Genomic DNA, 18,037 nt, shown 5'->3' on the forward strand with positions numbered 1-18,037 from the left:
CTACAGAATCACGCAGTGCCCCTTCCTCCTGATGGAACTGGCTCATCTGGGAAGGATGGGATGGTCTGCCAAGCCCAGAGAACAAAGCCCCCACTGGTATCTACTGGAACTTTTATTTATTAAGGTCTCTATCCCAACCAGTCATTTAAAAACCAAGTACCACAGACCTGAGGGGTAGGAGCTGGAAACTGTACCTCCTCACCACATGAACCGCAGTGGGGAAGATGGAGGGCAGCAGAGGTTGGGGGGGGGGGGGGAGGCGACCGTAGCAGCATGGGACATCAACGTCAGGAGACAGAGCCACTCCGTCCTCTCCCAGTCCCCAGCTAGAGCCCCTATGGCTTGGGGTAGAAGAGGTAAATCCCACCCCAGGTCCTCCTCCCAGACAGCCTCCTTGGGACTCAACCCATTTCTTCAGTCAGGAGACTCAGGCACACAGGAGAGGAGGAAGTGGGAGAGGAGACCACAGGAGAGGCGGGACGGTGGCAGGAATGAAGGCAGAAGTGGGAGGCGTGAGCAAGGTCTAGCCCTGCCACGCCCACCCAGGGGAGAGGTGAGGAAGCCACACCATCAGGCAGCATGTCGGGAAGCAGGTGGAATTTAAGGCTCAGGGGCTCAGGCAGGCAGGTAGACAGGCAGGCAGGCCCCGGCCTCAGTCGAAGCCATGCCAGTCGCTGTGTTCCGAGTCATACTCCAGCTCGGCGCCCACGCACTTGACACCATCCAGCAGCATGGGTGTACCGTGGTGCCGGTCTGCAAGGCAGGCGCCACAGTTAGTGTGCGGGCTGTGTCCTGGTAGCACACAAGGCTGACTCCACAGGGACCTCTCCCTCACTCTGGCTGGGGATTAGAACCCCTGCCAGCTTCAAGAATCTCTTGAAGCTGGTCTCTTCTTCCTCCAACCAGACCTACCCACTCTCACTCACCCATGACCCGTGCCTGCACCATCACGCGCACACAGGTGCCAGGGTCACCTTCACAGGCCAGGAGCATCTCCTCTTTGAGGACGCCCTCTTTGTGTGCTGAGTACTCACACTTGATGCTGTAACCTGCTGGAGGACAGGGGTGGATGTCAGTCAGTACCTCCACAGCCCCTCTATATTATCCCCAGTACTCACAGTTCCCCACCGGGTAAATCTTGCTCAGCCTCTTCCAGAAAGAGGCCCAGATGATCCCTCCAGAGACACATCCCCACAAAGCTGGCACAGAACTTCCAGAAACTTCCCATTCTTTCAAGTAAGGTCAATGTGTCTCTGGCCTGAGAACTCCGCATGGCTCTAAAGGTGGAAGCCAGGGTCCAGTTCATCCTTCTAAGAAAAAGGTCCCACTAGTGCCACACGGGAAGGCAGGAAGAAGTGGTGGAGAACAAGGAGAGGCCGTCAGAGTGAGCTTTGAGCAGATGGGATGGCATGAGGAAAGGACTTGCTCAGCTCAACGTTAGGAGGTAGTAGTGGTAGGCTCATGGAACTGAAGCTGGAGCTCAGCAGCAGCCCCTGAAGCTGACAGTCTAGTCTCCGCCAGGGTGGGGATCTGGAGTGGGACAGGACCAGAAGCCAGCTGGAGAAGCAGCCTGGAGTCCAAGACCTGGAACTAGTAGGTGCTAGGCATTAGCCATTAGTTCCTACAGCTCCAGGCTTTTTACCCAGGAAGATGAGAGGGAGGCTGGGGGCGCAGACAGTTCTCAGTGGCTTCCATCTCTGGGACCTCCCCCCTGAGGGTACCAGCAGCCAGTGGGTAGGTGCGAAACTGCAGTGTATGTTAATGGATGGACTTCTCTGTCCAAAAATGGAGGCCCGGGCTGAAACTGTGTGCTCCCACACTGTAATCTCATGGAGGTGCCATGCCCCTGACTTTTGCTGAGCTGCCTATTCACCCTACCTAGGGAAAGGGCAAAGAACTTCACGGTCTCACTCCCACTCACAGCAGGCCCTCATGGGTGCCCAGGAGAGGGCCTACCTTCAGGGATGGGGGTGACACTGAGGAGCTTGAGGTGTAAGCTGTGGACCGGGGCCTCACGGACGTCTTTGCTCAGCCTGCGCACTGGAGGCAGAGTGAAGGTAATCTCATACCTGTGCAGGATCTTCAGGAAGCCGACCTGCAGCAACGAGGGGGAGAGAGAGAGAGAGGCATCTTCACTGCTGCTTCTCCTTGGGTGTCAGGGTATGCCACCTGCGCTCCTGGAGGGCCCCAGCATCTGCTTCCCTGGGAGCCCAACCCTCGCTCCTCTCCAGCTCTTCTTCCCTCATGACTCCAGGCCTTGTAACAGAATTCCTTCCCTTCAGGACAGCGCCATTTCCAGCATCTACCTCAGGGGCCCCACAGGCCTCAGTGGTCAGTTTTATAGATAAGAATATGGAAGTCAGGAAATGACTGCCTAGAGGTCACACTGTAAACTATAGAAAAGTCCTTCCTAGACCTCTTGGTCACTCCTGTCCTATGTAGTACACCCAGCCAGTGCCAGGGAAAGGAAGCTTAACATCCACCCCTGTCCAGATCCAGCCGCCAGGGTCAGGGATGCTGATGCTTCCGTTGCTTGATAGCATGGGATTGGGAAGAGGATGGAACTGGAGAAATGGACACTAGGGTTTGGGATATAGCTCAGTGGTAGACTATGTACTCAACACATGTGAAATCCTGGTTTTGATCCCAAGAACCAAACAAAAATCCACAGTAAACCAGCTATGGGCATCCACAGCAGGCCACAAGGCAAATATTAACCACTGAACCTGTGAGCCTGTCTGCTGACACATGATAATGGATGCCTGCCTACCTGCCTACTCAAAGGTACCATGTGACCAGTGAGTGAACTCTGCTCATGGCCCAAGCAATTTCCAGTGCTGTCCCTGTGGGACAGATGCCTTGGGAAATTTTGGGTGTGAAGGGTCATAAGCTGAAATGGCTGCTGAGCAGCATGGCATTCTGAAAGCTTTGAGCCAGGCACAGTAGATCACATCTACTCCCAGCACTAAGGAGGCTGAGGCAGGAGGACTGCCACAAGTCTGAGGCCGGTCTGAGCTACCTGGTGAGTTTTAGGCCAGCCCAGGTACACTCTCAAAACAAAGAGCTGGGCATACAGCTCAGCTGGTAATGTGCCTGTCTCGTATGCATGACCCCAGGTTTGATCCCCAGCACCGGACCAAATCAGGTATGATGGAGCATACCTGTAAGCCCATCACTCTAGAGGTGGGGGCAGAAGGACCAGCAGTTCAAGGTCATCCTTGGCTACACAGCGAGTTCGAGGACAGCTTGGAGTACATGAGATCCTGTCTCAAAAAAACAAAACAACACTATTTTTTTAATTTGGGTTTTTGTTTTTCATTTGTTTATTGAGGGCGATAGGGTGGGCTTAACACACATGCTATTATGCTGTGGAGGTTGGAGGACAATTTGTAGGAGTTGGCTCTAACCTTCCGCTACGTAGGTGCCAGGGACCAAACTTAGGTAGTCAGGCTGGGCAAGTCCGTTTACCTGCTAAGCCGTGTCAACAGCCCTCAAAACATGTTCAGGTCCAGTGAGCTGGCACAGTGGGTCAAAGGATGCTTGCTGCTGCCCTGACAACCTGAATCCGGCCCCCAGAGCCCACAGAGTAGAATCGACTCTTGCAAGTTATCCTCCGGCTTCCACATAAATACTAAGGTACACCTCCCCCCAAAAGAAATAAATGTAAAAAGTTTTTTTTTAAAAAGGCTTTCTGGGGGCTGGTAAGATGAGTCAGTGGATAGAGGCACTTGCCACACAGGCCTTGGACCTGGGTTCAGTACACTATGGAGGTGGAGGGAAAACTGACTCTTTGGAAGTTGTTCCCTGACCTCTACATGTACACTATGGCACATTTAGTATGATGTGTACACAGAGGAATCATTTTAAAGACATTTTTGAAGACTTTCTGGCTATACGTATCTGCTGTGACCTGGGGCCCAGCTGGGGCACTTACAGAATTTGCCAGGGAAATACTTAGAGATGCTAAGACAATGCTTATCAGCACCTAATTTACAACAGGAATGGAAAACAGGAATACCCAGGAACACAGAGGCAGCCATGATATACGCCAAATACCAGAGGGGGTGAAACCACATTGAAAATTATTTTCTAACAGGCAGCAAACAGTTTGCGAACAGAAGCATGCAAAAAAACAAAAAACAAAACAAAACAAACAAACAAAAAAAAAAAAACCCCATGTCCACTGTGATACTAGCTTTTGGAAAGAAAGCTTTGACAGTGACCAGGGTCATTTCTGGGTGGTGACGATGACTATGGCTACATTAACTTTCCGGTTAATTTGTTTATTGCCTTTATTTTGTTTATTTCCCTGGGAACATCAGCTGCAGAGGAGAGAACGAAGACTCTAGAGTGGGACAGAAATCAATACGAACCTGGGACCCCTCTGAGAAGGGCAGCAAGCCTGTTGGCTAGTCTCCATGGACCAGCCCTCTGACCTCACCACAGGGCACTCCTGCTCAGCTCTAGGACCCTGTCTTATTGACCGAGGAAGGCCTCAAGCCTCATTTTCCCTGACCCAGCCCCTCCAACAATTCCTTCCTGTCCCTTCTAATGAGTGTGGAACCTACCAGCATCCAAGCAGTTGAAGGTGTGAATAAAAGTACTCCACTAAGCAGAAGAGTCAGGGTAAGGCTGACACAGCTCAGTAGTAGTGTGTTTGGCATGCGCACGGCCCTAGGTTCATTCGAGATAATTAATACCACTACAAAGAGCCAAGCCTGGCAAAGAGTGAAAGCTAACCCTCATCATCACCACACTTAGTGACGTCACATACGCACACCCTTTCGTTCTCACACCGACTTTGAGTGGCGTGAACGCCCAGCTGGCGAGCCAGCTCAGCAAGTAAAGATGTGCAGCCAACCCTGAGGACCAGAGTTTGAGCCTTGAACCCACAAAGTGGAGGAGAGAACAGACCCGTGCAAGTTGTCCTCTGACCCCCATATGGAACCGTGGCATGCATGCTCCCACAAAACAATTAAATGTAAGAAACAAAGACAGACAAAGGGAGGGAGGAAATAGATGGGAGCAAACTGCCCAAGGACACAGAGCCAGGACAGCATGCCTAGGCCTGATCCAGGCCCAAGATACCACAGCCTCTAACCAGCCTTCTGTGGCTCTTGTCTGGATTAGGCCACAGGAGCCTTGAGTCAAATGACATTTGTTTAAATCACTCACTGATTCCCTTACCTCCCATTGTACGGATGAAGAAACCAAGCCTCGGGAGAGGCACAGATGTGCCTGCGAATCCAGCTGTGGAAGGGGTTATACGCACAGGAGTTTCCACAAGGCAGGAAAGAGGAAGGTAGAGTGAGGTTGATGAGAGGGAGGAGGTCACGTACCTTGACCAGGAAGCTGTTGTCAGTCTCCTGAGTAACCATGACCACTGAGTCGTGCAGCTTTTCATCAAAGTGGACATGGCTCTGGGAGCCTTCTGCATCATGGCCTGCAAATCGGATACTTCGGACTCTGGGCTTATTGCCTAGGAAGAGGAGGAGAAGGCTCCAGGGGCTGCTGGATACCCTGACCACTAGGAAACCATCCCCTCCTCCCCCTCCTCCCCCTCCTCCTCCCCCTCCTCCTCCTCCTCCTCCTCCCCATTCCTCCCCGTGCCCAGACTGCTCCTGACATGACCCATGACACCGACAAGGGCCCTGCCAGGTAGATACTGTTAATATTGAGGCTCGGGCACCCCCACCACACAGCTCCCCGTGTAGTCTTCCCACAAATGTGCAACACCCCCCCCCCAGCATAAATATAAGAAAGATTCGGGGGCTAGCTGATATGACCTCTTACTTGGAGGGAAAGAGGCTGGCACCTTCCCTACCATCATGCAGTGCAGAGACGGGCCCTCCAGAGCACCACACTCTCCATCCCTGGCATTTTTTCATGTGTGTGTATGTGTGTGTGTGTGTGTGTGTGTGTGTGTGTGTGTGTGTGTGTGTATCTGTATCTGTCTGAGTTGATGTGCATAATGTGCAAAGCAAGAAAGCAGTGAATTTGCAGGTGTAGTGGCACAGACCTTTAATCCTGTGGGAGGCAGAGGCAGGTGATACCCAGGAACTAGATTTACAGGTGGCTCGGAGCTGCCTGATGTGAGCCCTGGAAACTCAACCCAGGTCCTCTGCAAGAGGACTGCTGAGCCATCTCCCCAGCTCCATGGACAGTGTCCCTTTCAGGTTTGTTAGTGTATGAGACAGGCCCAGCCTGAGACGCCTGATAATCCCAACCAACCTGGGGTACAGCGATAAGAACGGACTCTAGGGAATCCACTTGCAGTGGGAGAAATGAGGTGTTAAAAGCCACACTTTTGAAAAACAAAAAAAGCTGGCCATTTACAGCTGCCACTCAAGATCAATGGTCACTAGCAACTAAGAAGCTAAGAAGCCTCCCAGGCCACCCCACACTGTTTCCTTCTCTGCTAGCATAGATGAGAGATGTTAGCTATCACTGTGATATGTTGGGAGTCCTGAGGCCAGAAAGGGTAGGGATTAAGACATACTGAGTGGCTGAGAGATAGCCAAGAGCCTGGACATTCAGCCTATGGGAAAGGAAGGGCATGACCCCAGTCCTCTGTGACCCTCCATCAAGGCGTGAGGCCTCCCAAGAGTCCGATCCAGAGTCATTTTGGTGGGAAGGCTGGACTGGCATTGGCCTCGGTTCTTGAATACTCAGTCGAAGCCCAAGGAGCCGGTCGGACACAGCCACCATCCCTGTTGAGCCTCCATCAACCTGACTCTCATTCTTAACTGGGTTCCTTTGCCTAAAGCCCAGGACAAGCACTGGTATATCCCGAATAACACTGAGACGTACCACCTTCAGGGCTGAAACAAGCCCAATATGCGACAATACTCCACCTGCCAGGGGCCACTCCAAGAGCTCATGCAAACTTACAGACCCAGGAAAGCACTTACCTCTGTTGGCTGCAGCCATGGACACCTCCCCTGCCACTGGGCAAGACACACGGCTCCTGCTTGACACTGTCCCTCAAGCTCAGCAGCCTGCCATGCTCCAGACACAGTGGCAGGAACCTGAAGGCCGAGGAATAAGGAAAACAGGGGGTCAGCACTACCCATCAGCCCACGGCTGGCGGGGAATCAGAGGGCTCCCTTTGTTAAACCCTTGTTGCTTTCAGAAAATCCTAGACAACTCCCTGACCCTTGTAGCGCACATACGCGCATGCACACGCACCACACACACAAGCAAGTGTAATAAAATGAAAAAGAATAACCATGAGGCATTCTTTGGAAGCCTCTGATGGGTAGGACGGAGCCCATTTAAACATCAAAAGAAGAGTGAGGGCACCTGATAAAGCAGATGGACCTACACTAAACCAGGGCACACAGAGAGATTACAGAAAAGGTAGAAAGCAATCAAAACAAACCCAAACCCTCCTGGCACCACTGAGAGCAACAGTGCCCAACTCTCTGCTATGGAAACAGGCAATTAAAGAGAAATAATCCAGCCTATATCTTGTAAATGAACTGCCTTCTTTCGAGGCAACTTCCTGCTAATAACAAAGGATCAAATACTAAGTCATTCTGCACTCTTAAAAAAACAAGTGCCAGCAGGACCAGGTCTTATCCCAGGTGCATGAACTGGCTTTTTGGAGCCCATTCCCTGTGGTGGGATACCTTGCTCAGCCTTGATACAATGGGGAAGGGCTAGGCTCTCCTTCAACTTGGTATGCCAGACTTTGTTGACTACCATGGGAGGCCTTACCCACTCAGAGGAGTGGATGGGGATAGAGTGGGAGGGAGGTGAGGAGGAGGGAGAAGGGGAGGGAGGGGGAACTGGGGTTGGTATGTAAAATGAAAAAAAAATTAATAAATAAATATATTTATATAAAAAAGAAAGAAATGCCAGAGGCAAGGACACTCAAGATGCTGAACCATGAGACAGTACACAGGTGACCTGGGGGTCCTGAGTGAGAACGACACAAGACTGCAATAGGGGGGTATAACATCGCCCCTCACTCACTGTGGGACAACATTCATGCCTCCTGGTGTGAGATGGCCTGCATGGAGCACAGCATCTCTGACAAAGAAGACTGATGAAGAAGCTCAGGCTAGACCTAACTGAGCCTCTATGCCCAACTTCTTAACACGAAAACCACGGGATTGTGGGACAGATTAAATAACTGTGAGCACGCAATGAGACCATCCAGAAGGCAGGCATGCCACAGGACAACTGACCTGTTTCTTTCAAACTGCAAGGGGGGGAAGGGGAGACTGCTCTAGATATGGAATTGGGCCACAGCCTTTTGTTTGTTTGTTTGCAAATAAAGTTTCATTGGGTCACAATGCCTCTTGTTCATTTGCATGTCATTTGTGACAGCTTTTGCACTAAAACAAAACTACTTGGAATAGCTGTGACAGAGACCATATGGCCTACACAATCTAAAATGTTTATCTGTCATCCTGTGTTAGATTAGCACACATGTAAGGCACCAAGAAGGCAGAAAAATCGTACAAGAAAACCGACCCTTTTCACCTCATCAGCTACAAGAAATGGTGGAAGGAATTTCTAATCCCTATTAAAAGAAGATATTTGGGGGACTGGATGGCTCAGCAGTTAAATGTACTGCTTTTGCAGAGGATCTGAGTTCGAGTCCTAGAACCCACATCAGGCAGCTCACAACTACCAGTAACTCCACCTCCAAGGGATCTGAAAACCTCTTCTGGCTTCCCCTGGCACCCGCATTCATGAATATATACCACCCCAGATACATACATACAATTAAAAATGAAATAAATCTAGGAGGGTGGACATCTGGAAGCTGAATGTGGTGAATGGCTTTAATCTCAGTACTTAGAAGGCAAAGGCAGGTGGATCTCTGTGAGTCTGTGGCCAGCCTGATCTACATAGCAAGATGCTATTAAGAGAGAGACAGAGACAGAGACAAAGAGATTTGGAAACCTGAAGATGTAACTCAGTAGTAGAGTGCCTGCTTAACATCTGGCAAGGCCCCGGCACTGTATAAATTAATTTAATTAAAAGATATAAGAAGGGCTAGAATAATGGTTAAGAGCGCTTGTTGCTCAGCTCCCAGAACCAACACAGCAACTCAAAACCAGGGACTGATACCCTTCTGACCTCCTCAGCTACATAGAAAGTGTGAAGCCAAAAAAAAAAAAAAGAAAGAAAGAAAGAAAAAAGAAAAGAAAGTTTGAAGCCAGTGTGAAATACTGATTTTTTTGGGGGCGGGGGGGGAGTGAGGTAGTGGAGTTGTACTATAAATGTATGTGCATATTTTCAGAGAAGCACACTGAAGTGTTTAGAGATGAATGGCCCAAGAATGACCTTGCATAGTCCAGAGAATGAAGAGAAACCACAGGGTAGCATTAGAGTCAGTGGCTGGGCCTGTCCAGAACATGAACTCAAGGTCCCCTGAGAAATGAGCAGTCCTGGGAACCCCTGGGAATGAAGTTGGCCTTTCTTTCTTCTCTACCGTTGCCAGACATGTTCCCCTAGACCCCCACCATGGTTAGAGCATCCATAGACTGGGTCTCAGGACAGCCCTGGTAGAAAGGGACCTGGAGAGATGAATGGAAATCCAAGATTCCAGACTCTGGAATGCAGAAGCAAGCCGAACAGGAACTGTCACCATCAACCACCCTCACAGAAGCCAGTCCCCAGGCCCTGGAATGAAGAGAGGCAAGCTATGCCCTACTCACCTCTGGTGAGGGTGGCTTGTGGTCAGCTTGCCTCCAGGGAGCCTAGCCTTAGAAAAGAGTTGACTCCTATTAACATTCCAGCCACTTCCTAAAGTGGTAGATTCTAGGCTGTGACAAAGGACCAGGGTATGTGGCCTTCTACCTCACAGTGACTGTTCCAGACACACTTTTGCAGCCCTGGGATTGTCACAGTCCCGTGTCTACAATGTTATCCCATATCTCAAGATACTTCCTAGAGCTGTGGATGAAACTTGACCAGCAAAGGCTCCAATGAGCCCATTTAACAAAACAGTCTGACCTGGAGTAGTCCCAGTCTACCTTTGCTCAGGCCCTCGTCAGAAATTCCCAACTCCCAACTATATCTAAGCTCAGCCCTAGCCCCAGCATCTTCTTTTTAGGAAAGCAACACACACACCACTCCCAATGCCAGGGAAGGCCTAACGGCTTCCCCTCTCACTCCTGCTCACTTGTTTTCAGTCTTTCTTACCATAAAGGGCAGTAATTGTAGCTTTGGCAAACGTCCTCAGTATCCATCAGAGCACCAGAGAGGAAGGTAAATTCAGTCTACATTTGTCGACTGAATTAATATGGTGATGAATGACATCCCTAGGGAAGCCCCACTAGGGCAGATGATGTGGTGTGAGCAGGGCCCCACAGGACAGATATGGTGTGAGCAGGGCCAGTGACTCTCAGGAACCTCTCACCCGAATCTCTTAGCCAACTCCTGCCCTGGACAGCAACCTCCTCCCAACTGAGGTTTCATTCTACCTTTCTTCTGAAGGGTTACGACAAGCCAGTGGGTTCCCTGCCCGTACCCACCCTGAGATGAGCAAGCTGCAGAAAGCAAGATCTCCATTTCCTGCAGTGGCCAGAACTTGAAGGAAAGCCATCACCCAGGAACTGTTTGTAACCCTAGGAACCACAGGCAAGTAACTGCAGGGACCCACAAGAGCCTGGAAAAACCAAACCTCCTTTCACAACAGACAACCTGCCAGTTCTGCCCCATGGGAGCTACACTCATCCACACAAATTCCTCATTAGAAGCAAGAAAAGAGGTCACTGGGCCTCCCCCACTGTAGTCCTGTCCACGGGGAACTGCTAGGCCACCTTACAACCCTTAGCCTTGCCCTGCCTCCTGGTGCACCTGTGCTAGCCACATTTCCACTGTCACCCAAACCACACAGACCCCCCAGGGGCAGCAGTCAATCAAATTCAGATTCTGCCCTTGCTGGCTGCATAGATGAGCCATTTTATTTCTCAGATAGTGTAAGCAGTGGCCTGTTCTTCCCAGGGCTTGGTGCAGCTGTGCCCATGACACTGTGAAAATGCCCCCACCCCCTACTCTCCCACCTCAACCTCCAATCGCTGCAAAAACAAGACTCTGGGGACCTGGGTCCTAGAGCAAAGGCAATTTCCCTGGAAGAAAGGCACCAGAAAACAAGCACTCGCGGCCACTCTTGGAGGAGCCCCCAGGGAGTTCAGCTTCTCCGAAACTAGCTAAAAGGTTAAAGGGGGCATCTCTTCCCTTCCTTGTTTCCTTTCTGTCATTCCCTGGGCGGCCAAATTCTCAGAAGGCTATGGAGAAGGATGCTGAGCCTTTCCTACTTTCGCCCCCTCATCTGGCAAGGCAGAGGGTGTCCCTGTCCTTAGAGGACTGTCAACAAATCAGGGGTGAGGGGAGTGAAAGCTGGGTATAGCAGCAGGAAAACTTGGGAAGTAGAGGCAGGAGGGTCAGGAGTTAAAGGTTGTTTTTGGCTACACAGTAATTCTGAGGACAGCCTGAGCTATATGAGACAACCTCTCTAAATAAACAGACAAGTAAATAAATAAAACAAAAGCCTACAAATCTGGAGTGACATCCTGGACAGTTGCAGGATGAGGAAGATTGAAGAGCTGAGGCCTTGTGGGATGTTTTCAGATGCTCTTAGGGAAACTGGAGGAACAGAAAGCCTAGGCAGAGGAAGGCTGCCTTGATGCTATATTTCCCAAGAACTACCCTGTGGATAAACAGCTGGATGGTTACAGAAAAACCCAGGGTCTTTAGCACCCTAAGGCCTTACCTGAATCCAGTCCTGGCTGCAACTCCAGGCTGCCGTGTTCTAGCACTCAAGCTCCAAGCTAAGAGCCAAAGATGGTCTATCCATGGCAAAGTGGAACTCTTGAACTGTGACTCTCTTCTTCCTGAATACATACTTCTTCATCCAGAAACAGGCCCCAAACCCCAAGGTATCAACAAAGCCAATTTCAGCTTGATCTGTGCTGTGTAGCTGGGAGCACATCCCCAAACCTTTTAGGGCCTCATTTCTCAATCATTCTTCAGTCACCATTCTCAGCCTACTAGGGGCCTTTCTCTATTCCAGACCAGAAAACAACCTTCTTTCTATTCTTCCTACTACTTCCTCCCTTACACCCATCTTGGGACGCAGTCACAGCTCAATCAGCCCAGCAGAAGCACCTACCTTTGCCTCCCCTTAGAGCTCAAAAAACAACACCCCATTGGAGTCTCAGATAGGGCCACATGGAGGTCAAATGTAGAAGCAATCTTCCATCAACTCAGCCTTGACCTATCTTCAAATCCCCCTTCCCCAAAGCCAAAGATGCAAAGACAGTATGGGTGTTTTGTCTTCTCTCGCAAACAGTGGAGGGAAAGGTTGATCTGTAAAAAGGGTGTTACCATGCCTCCTATCTACCAACAAGTGCTGCCCTCCTCTGCCCAGCATCCTCTTCCCACATTCCCCCTGCCCTCAGCCAGAGGAGGGTATTTGGATTCCTCTGGCCTCTAGACTGACTGCTCCACCCAAGAAGCAGAGGCCAGTGGGTGACAGCTGTTCCAGATCTCCCCACCACCACCACCACCCACCCCCCCCCCCCCCCCCCGCACGCTCCCTGGTGCAGAGCAATGCCCCATCTCTGCATCCCACCGCCAAGATTAAAGAGGGAAAGACTCAAGCTGTCCAATGGAGCTCTGTACACTAACAAGTCCAGAACCTAATTCAAACCATTTCTCAGCGGTACTGGGGAGGCTCTGGATCTGGCCCTGTGTCCTTTCGTACCGCCATCTCTGTTCTGTGGGTGTGGCACTCCCACCCCACTATGATTGTCTTCTCGGGGGACAAGAGCAGCAGCACGGGCCTCAGACGTACCCATACCGAGCGCAAGGCCGGGGCTCTGTCTGTCTGAGATAATGCCCTGCGCTCTGAGCTCGCCCGGCTGACGCAGGAGTCTCCCGAGCCGACACTCCCAACATCAACATCCTCCTCAGGATCGTGCCCAGGCTCCGGAGGCTCAGTGGCTACACTCCCAAGGTCACACAGAGACGAGGGGACCAGGTGGGAAGGGGATGCCAGCCCCATTTACGCCCCCGCCCTCGGGTGCCGCTTGTACCCCAACAGCTAACCGTCATTTGTGCCCAGGACCCCACATCCCCCACCCCATCCCGCTTCTGCAGAGTTCCCCAGGCCAGAAAGCAGAGCCTCCAGCTCCAGCACAGAGGGGGATCTCATGCCCGAGAGCCGACTCGGGCGCACTACGTGGAGCCGGGAGGGCCCATCTCACCTTGCGGGCGAGCCCCGCGGCTAGGCGGGCAGGAACGACCGCGGAGACAGCGGAGCAAGCTCTAGAGCGCGAGCAAGAGCCCCGCGCCGCAGCAGCCCCGCGCCACGCCTTCCCCTCCTTCATTGGCTTGAGGGGCGGGGAGGGGCGGGGCTATGGCACTTCAGACCAATGAGCTGGTCCTAAGAACCACCAATGAGCGACGAGCTTCCATGTCACGTGCGCGCGGAGGCTGCGCCCCACGAGTCGGCGTCACCCCGGCCGCACGAGCTCCGGCGGGGAAGCGGGCGGGCCGCTGCAAACCGCTGGGGGAAGCCGACCAGAGCGGCCTTCCCCACGAGGCTTCCGAGCTGCGGCAGTTTTTGTCTCAACAATCGTCTTTCCCACACGACTGAATCTGGATTTCAGTGTCTTCCTTTCCCACCCCATTCCAGATAAACATGAGAACAAAGAAGGCATGCGGCGAGGGAGTGGGGGAGGGAGGCTATGCGGGCGCCCCCGGGGACAGGAGCTTCTGCGCTGGATCTCCAAGGAGGCGGTCGCCATGGCAGCGGGATGCGCCTCGACCCACCCTATCGGGTGTGGGCGTCTACAAGAAGCACGTGGGCAAGAGGCACAGCCAGGGTTTTGGATGTTTGCCACAGGCCCCCCTTTCGGTGCGTGGATTTCTCTACTGTTCTATACACCGACGAGGACAGGGGACTTAAAGTGCCGAAGGAGCAGTCCAGGACACACAGGTTCTCTCCGTCCTACTTAACTAGTGGAGACAGGGCTTGGACCAGCGAGAGCTTGCTTGCTTTTCCAGTAGTCTGTGGTCTCTGCCTTTGAAGAGTCTCCAACGTCCCGACTCTCCCCGCATCTTTATGTCCCTTAACCTTCCGTCTGCTGTGGTTTTCATAGTGTCCTTGTTGCTTCCGAGGGCCTAGTGCTTCCCCGCTGTCTCCAGCAGAGCTTCTCAAACTTTTATCAGTGTTTTGAGTGGTACGTGCGCTCCCTACTGTTGAGAAAATTCTGTCCTCTACCGCGGACACTGAGAGCTTTTCATTCTAATCCCAGCCTACTCAGCCCCCACTCCCAACCTTCTATAAAGCCCTGTCGTGTATTCCATATGTGTTCTTTCCAAATCAGCAGACTGTGGGTCCAAAGTAGTGTGTCGGGCCACTACGCCAGGCAAAAGTAGCCTGCAGATATATATAACCTTCAGAGACTTTCATAAATAATTATTCCTCCCGTCTGATTGGCCCCTCGTGCTTCTTCTTCATGAAGGATTCTGATTTCCAGTCTTCTTTTGAAATATCAGATCTAACAATATACGCTCACATTCATATTGCAGATAGGACCCGAAGGCCTTGAGGTAGTGCGTGCTCTCTGCCTCTCGGGAAGACATCAGTTTACCATAGTTCCCTCTGATCTGTTTCTGGTGTTTATTTTACCGCCGAGGTTTGTGTGGACTTACAGCTTCGGGATTTCTTTTCCCTCTTGCTGCCCTTCACTTGAAATCCGCCCCTTGGTGAGAAACACAGTTGATAACAGGTCACTGTCTGGGTCCATTTTTCTAATTGCCAACTCCTTTTAACATATTTCCTGGATATGTAAGATGAGCAAGTTACTGTGCTAGGCTGCTCCCAGTGCAAGGCACCCACAGCTTACTGTGGGAACACCACACAAAAAGATCTGTGGTTTCCTGTTCTTGCCAGCACGCCTCACAGTCCCAGACTCTGAACATCTTGGCTACCTGGGAAAACCTGTGATATGGAGCTGCCTATTACATGCTTCTAGAAAAGGCTACAGATGGTTCTGGAAAGCTTCCTGGAGAAAGTAAGACTTTGGGTGCCATCAGAACACCAAGTTGGAAGTTATAATGGCTGCTTCATTGCTTCTCAATGGGTCTGCAACCAAGAAGAAGGTATGCCAACATCAGTAGTGCCCTGGCCTGTAAGATTCCTGCACCCAGGGCCTTATCCAAAGAACACCAGGATCTATGGAATTGGGGGCAGTAAATGAGAAGGAATGAGCAACTCCAGGTTAGGAAAACATATAGGGCACTGGAAAAATCAACTTCTGCTCCAGAATACTCTGAACTTTATTAAATAAACTATAATCAATCTCCTTGGAAAACAGCTAATATCTAACCAAGTGATAGATGCTTGGGGGCTGGAGAAATGACTTAGTAGTTATGAGCATTCGCTGCTCTTAGAACCAGGGTTTGAGCCAGGAAGGTGTGGTGGTGCACACCTTTAATCCCAGCACTGGGGAGGCAGAAACAAGCAGATCTCTCTGTGAATTTGAGGCCAGCCTGACCTACAAAGAATAGCCAGGGCTGTTACACAGAGAAATCCTGTCTCGGAACACAAACAAACAAACCCAGCTGGGATTTGGTTCCCAGCACCCACAGTCACAACTGCCTGTAACTCCAGCTCCGGGCGATCTGATGCCCTCTTCTGGTAGCTGTGGACTCTGTGCACATGTGGTGCACAAACGGATAAGCCCATGCACACACACATACATATAAATAAAAACAAATTCTTGATAGATGCTGACAATATTACATTATTTCATATATATGTCTCCAACCATCATAGGGTATATATATATGACAGCATTTGTAAGGGGCCCAAATGGAAATAATTCAAATATATATTGACAATAAAGTAAGAAAATTAATTATACTGTATTTATACAATTATATCAATGACAACAGGCTGCAACAATATGGATGATTCTATAAGACTATTGAGCAAAATACACACAAAAAATGTATAGTCTTGTTTTGAGTATGTTTCTTTTAGTGAATACATGTATGTATTTCTCTTGAGTATGTAGCTAGGATTTGCTACTACATAGCTTGTAGTAGCTTTGTAAAGTGCTACTTAGCTAGCATGAATTTTTCAAATTCTCTTTTCCATATGTTTTGAATAAGGGTGAGCCACAGCAGACATTTTTGCATGAGATTTAGAGATTGGAAGAAAAACAGCAATATAGAACTTGACATTTACAAGCTCCAAGGAAGAGATTTGTCCCCCACACACTTCGTTGATCTGCTGACTTACCTCGCTGACACGGAGTAGCAGCTCTGCCTGCAGGGACTCTGTGTTTTCTTATCTTCCTTTAACTCCTGGGTCAGATGACAAGTGGGCCTGCTGATTCTGTAGTTCACCCCCAAGAAGACTGAAGGCAAAGAGAGCTGACATGAGTTCCCCTTTGTTCAAGAGCTTTTGCTCTTGGATTCCACCTCACCCCACTTTGTGTCCATCCTCCCTTCCCAACTCCTAATCTGTAGGCTTGACACTCCAGCATTAGATACAAAAGCATTGACTTTACTGGGGCCAGGTGCCATTTGGCCTATAATCCCCACTGCTTGGAAGACGGAGGCGTGAGGATCAATAGTCGTAGGTCTGACAGTGCTACGGAATGAGTTTACGCCAGTGGGATCTTATCTCAAATTTGTAAAAACTAGTTGAGTGTGGGACTATAGATCAGTGCTTGCCTAGCTCATTCCCTAGTATCACAAAAGAGGTAGAGAAGCCTTACAGAGACTGTTTAACCATCTCCAAAATTATCTGTATTTGAATCCCTGTAAGAAATTCCCTATGATGGTTGGAGACATGGCTCAGTGGTTAATGGTAGGTGCTGGCCTTACAGAGGACCCAAGTTTGTTTACTAACACCTACTTCAGGCAGCTCAAAATTATCTAACTCCAGCTCCAAAAGGATCGGGTGCCTCTGGCTTCCACAACACCTGCATTCATGTATACACACACACACACACACACACACACACACACACACACCAGACATGGTGTTGCACACTGTTAGTCCCAGCACTTGGGAAGCAAAAGTATACAGATCTCTGTGAGTTCAAATCCAGCTGGGTCTACATAGTGAGTTCCAGGGTAGCTAGAGCTAAATAGTGAAACCCCGTCTCGAAAATAATAAATCATTTGTTTTGGGAGGGGTGGAGTGTAAAGAAATAAAATATAAAAAATAAAAACAAAATTCTTCTGTTTTTCTGATGAGACCCTAACATAAAATACAGCCACCTGTTTGTAGGAAATCCCCAAACTGTTATCTGAAGTGTTTGTACTTACTGAAACTCCAATTAGCACGGTGAAAGAGTCAGTCACTTCACATCCTCATCAATGGAAAACTTGGCAATTTATCTCTTGAAAATACTGCACAGTACAAGCAAACAAAGTAAGGCCATAGGTTGTCAATATTTGCCTCTGCTATGAGCCAGCCATGCCCTTTTGGGAACAATGTCGCCGGGTGGTGGTGGCACACGCCTTTAATCACAGCACTTGGGAAGCAGAACCAGGCGGATCTCTGAGTTTGAGGTGAGCCTGGGCTACAGAGTGAGTTCCAGGACAGGCACCAAAACAACACAGAGAAACCCTATCAAAAAAAAAAAAAAGGAGCAATGTCGTAATAGCAGGACTACAGATACACTCATTTATTTTGTTTGAGGCACAGTCTCTCTCCAGCTAGCCTGGGGCTTGCTATATAGACCAGGCTGGCCTCAAATTTGTGGAGATCATTATGATGCCTCTATCTCCAGAGTGCTAGGATTATAGGCGTATGCCACAACATCCAGCATATAATCCCAATTATAACTTTTATCATCCAGATAACCCCTTACACTATAGGTATGAGCCTACTCATTGTGTTTTTGTTTTTGGTTTTTTTTGTTGTTGTTTTTGTTTTTGTTTTGAGCTGAGGACTGAACCCAGGGCCTTGCGCTTGCTAGGAAAGTGCTCTACCACTGAGCTAAATCCCCAACCCCTGAGCCTGCTCATTGTTGCATTACTATTGTTA

At 50.0% G+C, this 18,037-nt stretch overlaps 1 protein-coding gene across 2 annotated transcripts; it reads right to left on the reverse strand.

The window, feature by feature from the left end:
• Positions 1 to 94: 94 nt before the first annotated feature.
• Positions 95 to 13,346, reverse strand: C4H20orf27 (chromosome 4 C20orf27 homolog). Of its 2 annotated transcripts, none has more exons than XM_036184441.1 (6): positions 13,230 to 13,346; positions 6,912 to 7,028; positions 5,340 to 5,479; positions 1,957 to 2,095; positions 927 to 1,049; positions 95 to 753 (listed from the first exon to the last, which is right to left on the reverse strand). In XM_036184441.1, exons 2-6 carry the CDS (start codon positions 6,928 to 6,930, stop codon positions 653 to 655), a joined length of 522 nt encoding a protein of 173 aa, XP_036040334.1. In that variant the 5' UTR covers positions 6,931 to 7,028; positions 13,230 to 13,346; the 3' UTR covers positions 95 to 652. The 2 variants fall into 2 exon arrangements, with proteins under 2 accessions (XP_036040334.1, XP_036040333.1); XM_036184440.1 differs by having other exon boundaries at positions 927 to 1,052; positions 13,230 to 13,336.
• Positions 13,347 to 18,037: the final 4,691 nt, after the last annotated feature.

The sequence above is a fragment of the Onychomys torridus genome, chromosome 4 (assembly GCF_903995425.1).
Source record: "Onychomys torridus chromosome 4, mOncTor1.1, whole genome shotgun sequence".
Taxonomy (NCBI): Eukaryota; Metazoa; Chordata; class Mammalia; order Rodentia; family Cricetidae; genus Onychomys; species Onychomys torridus.

What these genes read in the sequence shown, in the direction of transcription:
- C4H20orf27 (XM_036184440.1), bottom strand. An exon ending in TGTCACCCCCATCCCTGAAG is followed by an intron (nt 1,053 to 1,956) that starts GTAGGCCCTCTC and finishes CCTGTCCTCCAG; the next exon opens with CAGGTTACAGCATCAAGTGT. An exon ending in GGTGCAGGCACGGGTCATGG is followed by an intron (nt 754 to 926) that starts GTGAGTGAGAGT and finishes CCTGCCTTGCAG; the next exon opens with ACCGGCACCACGGTACACCC.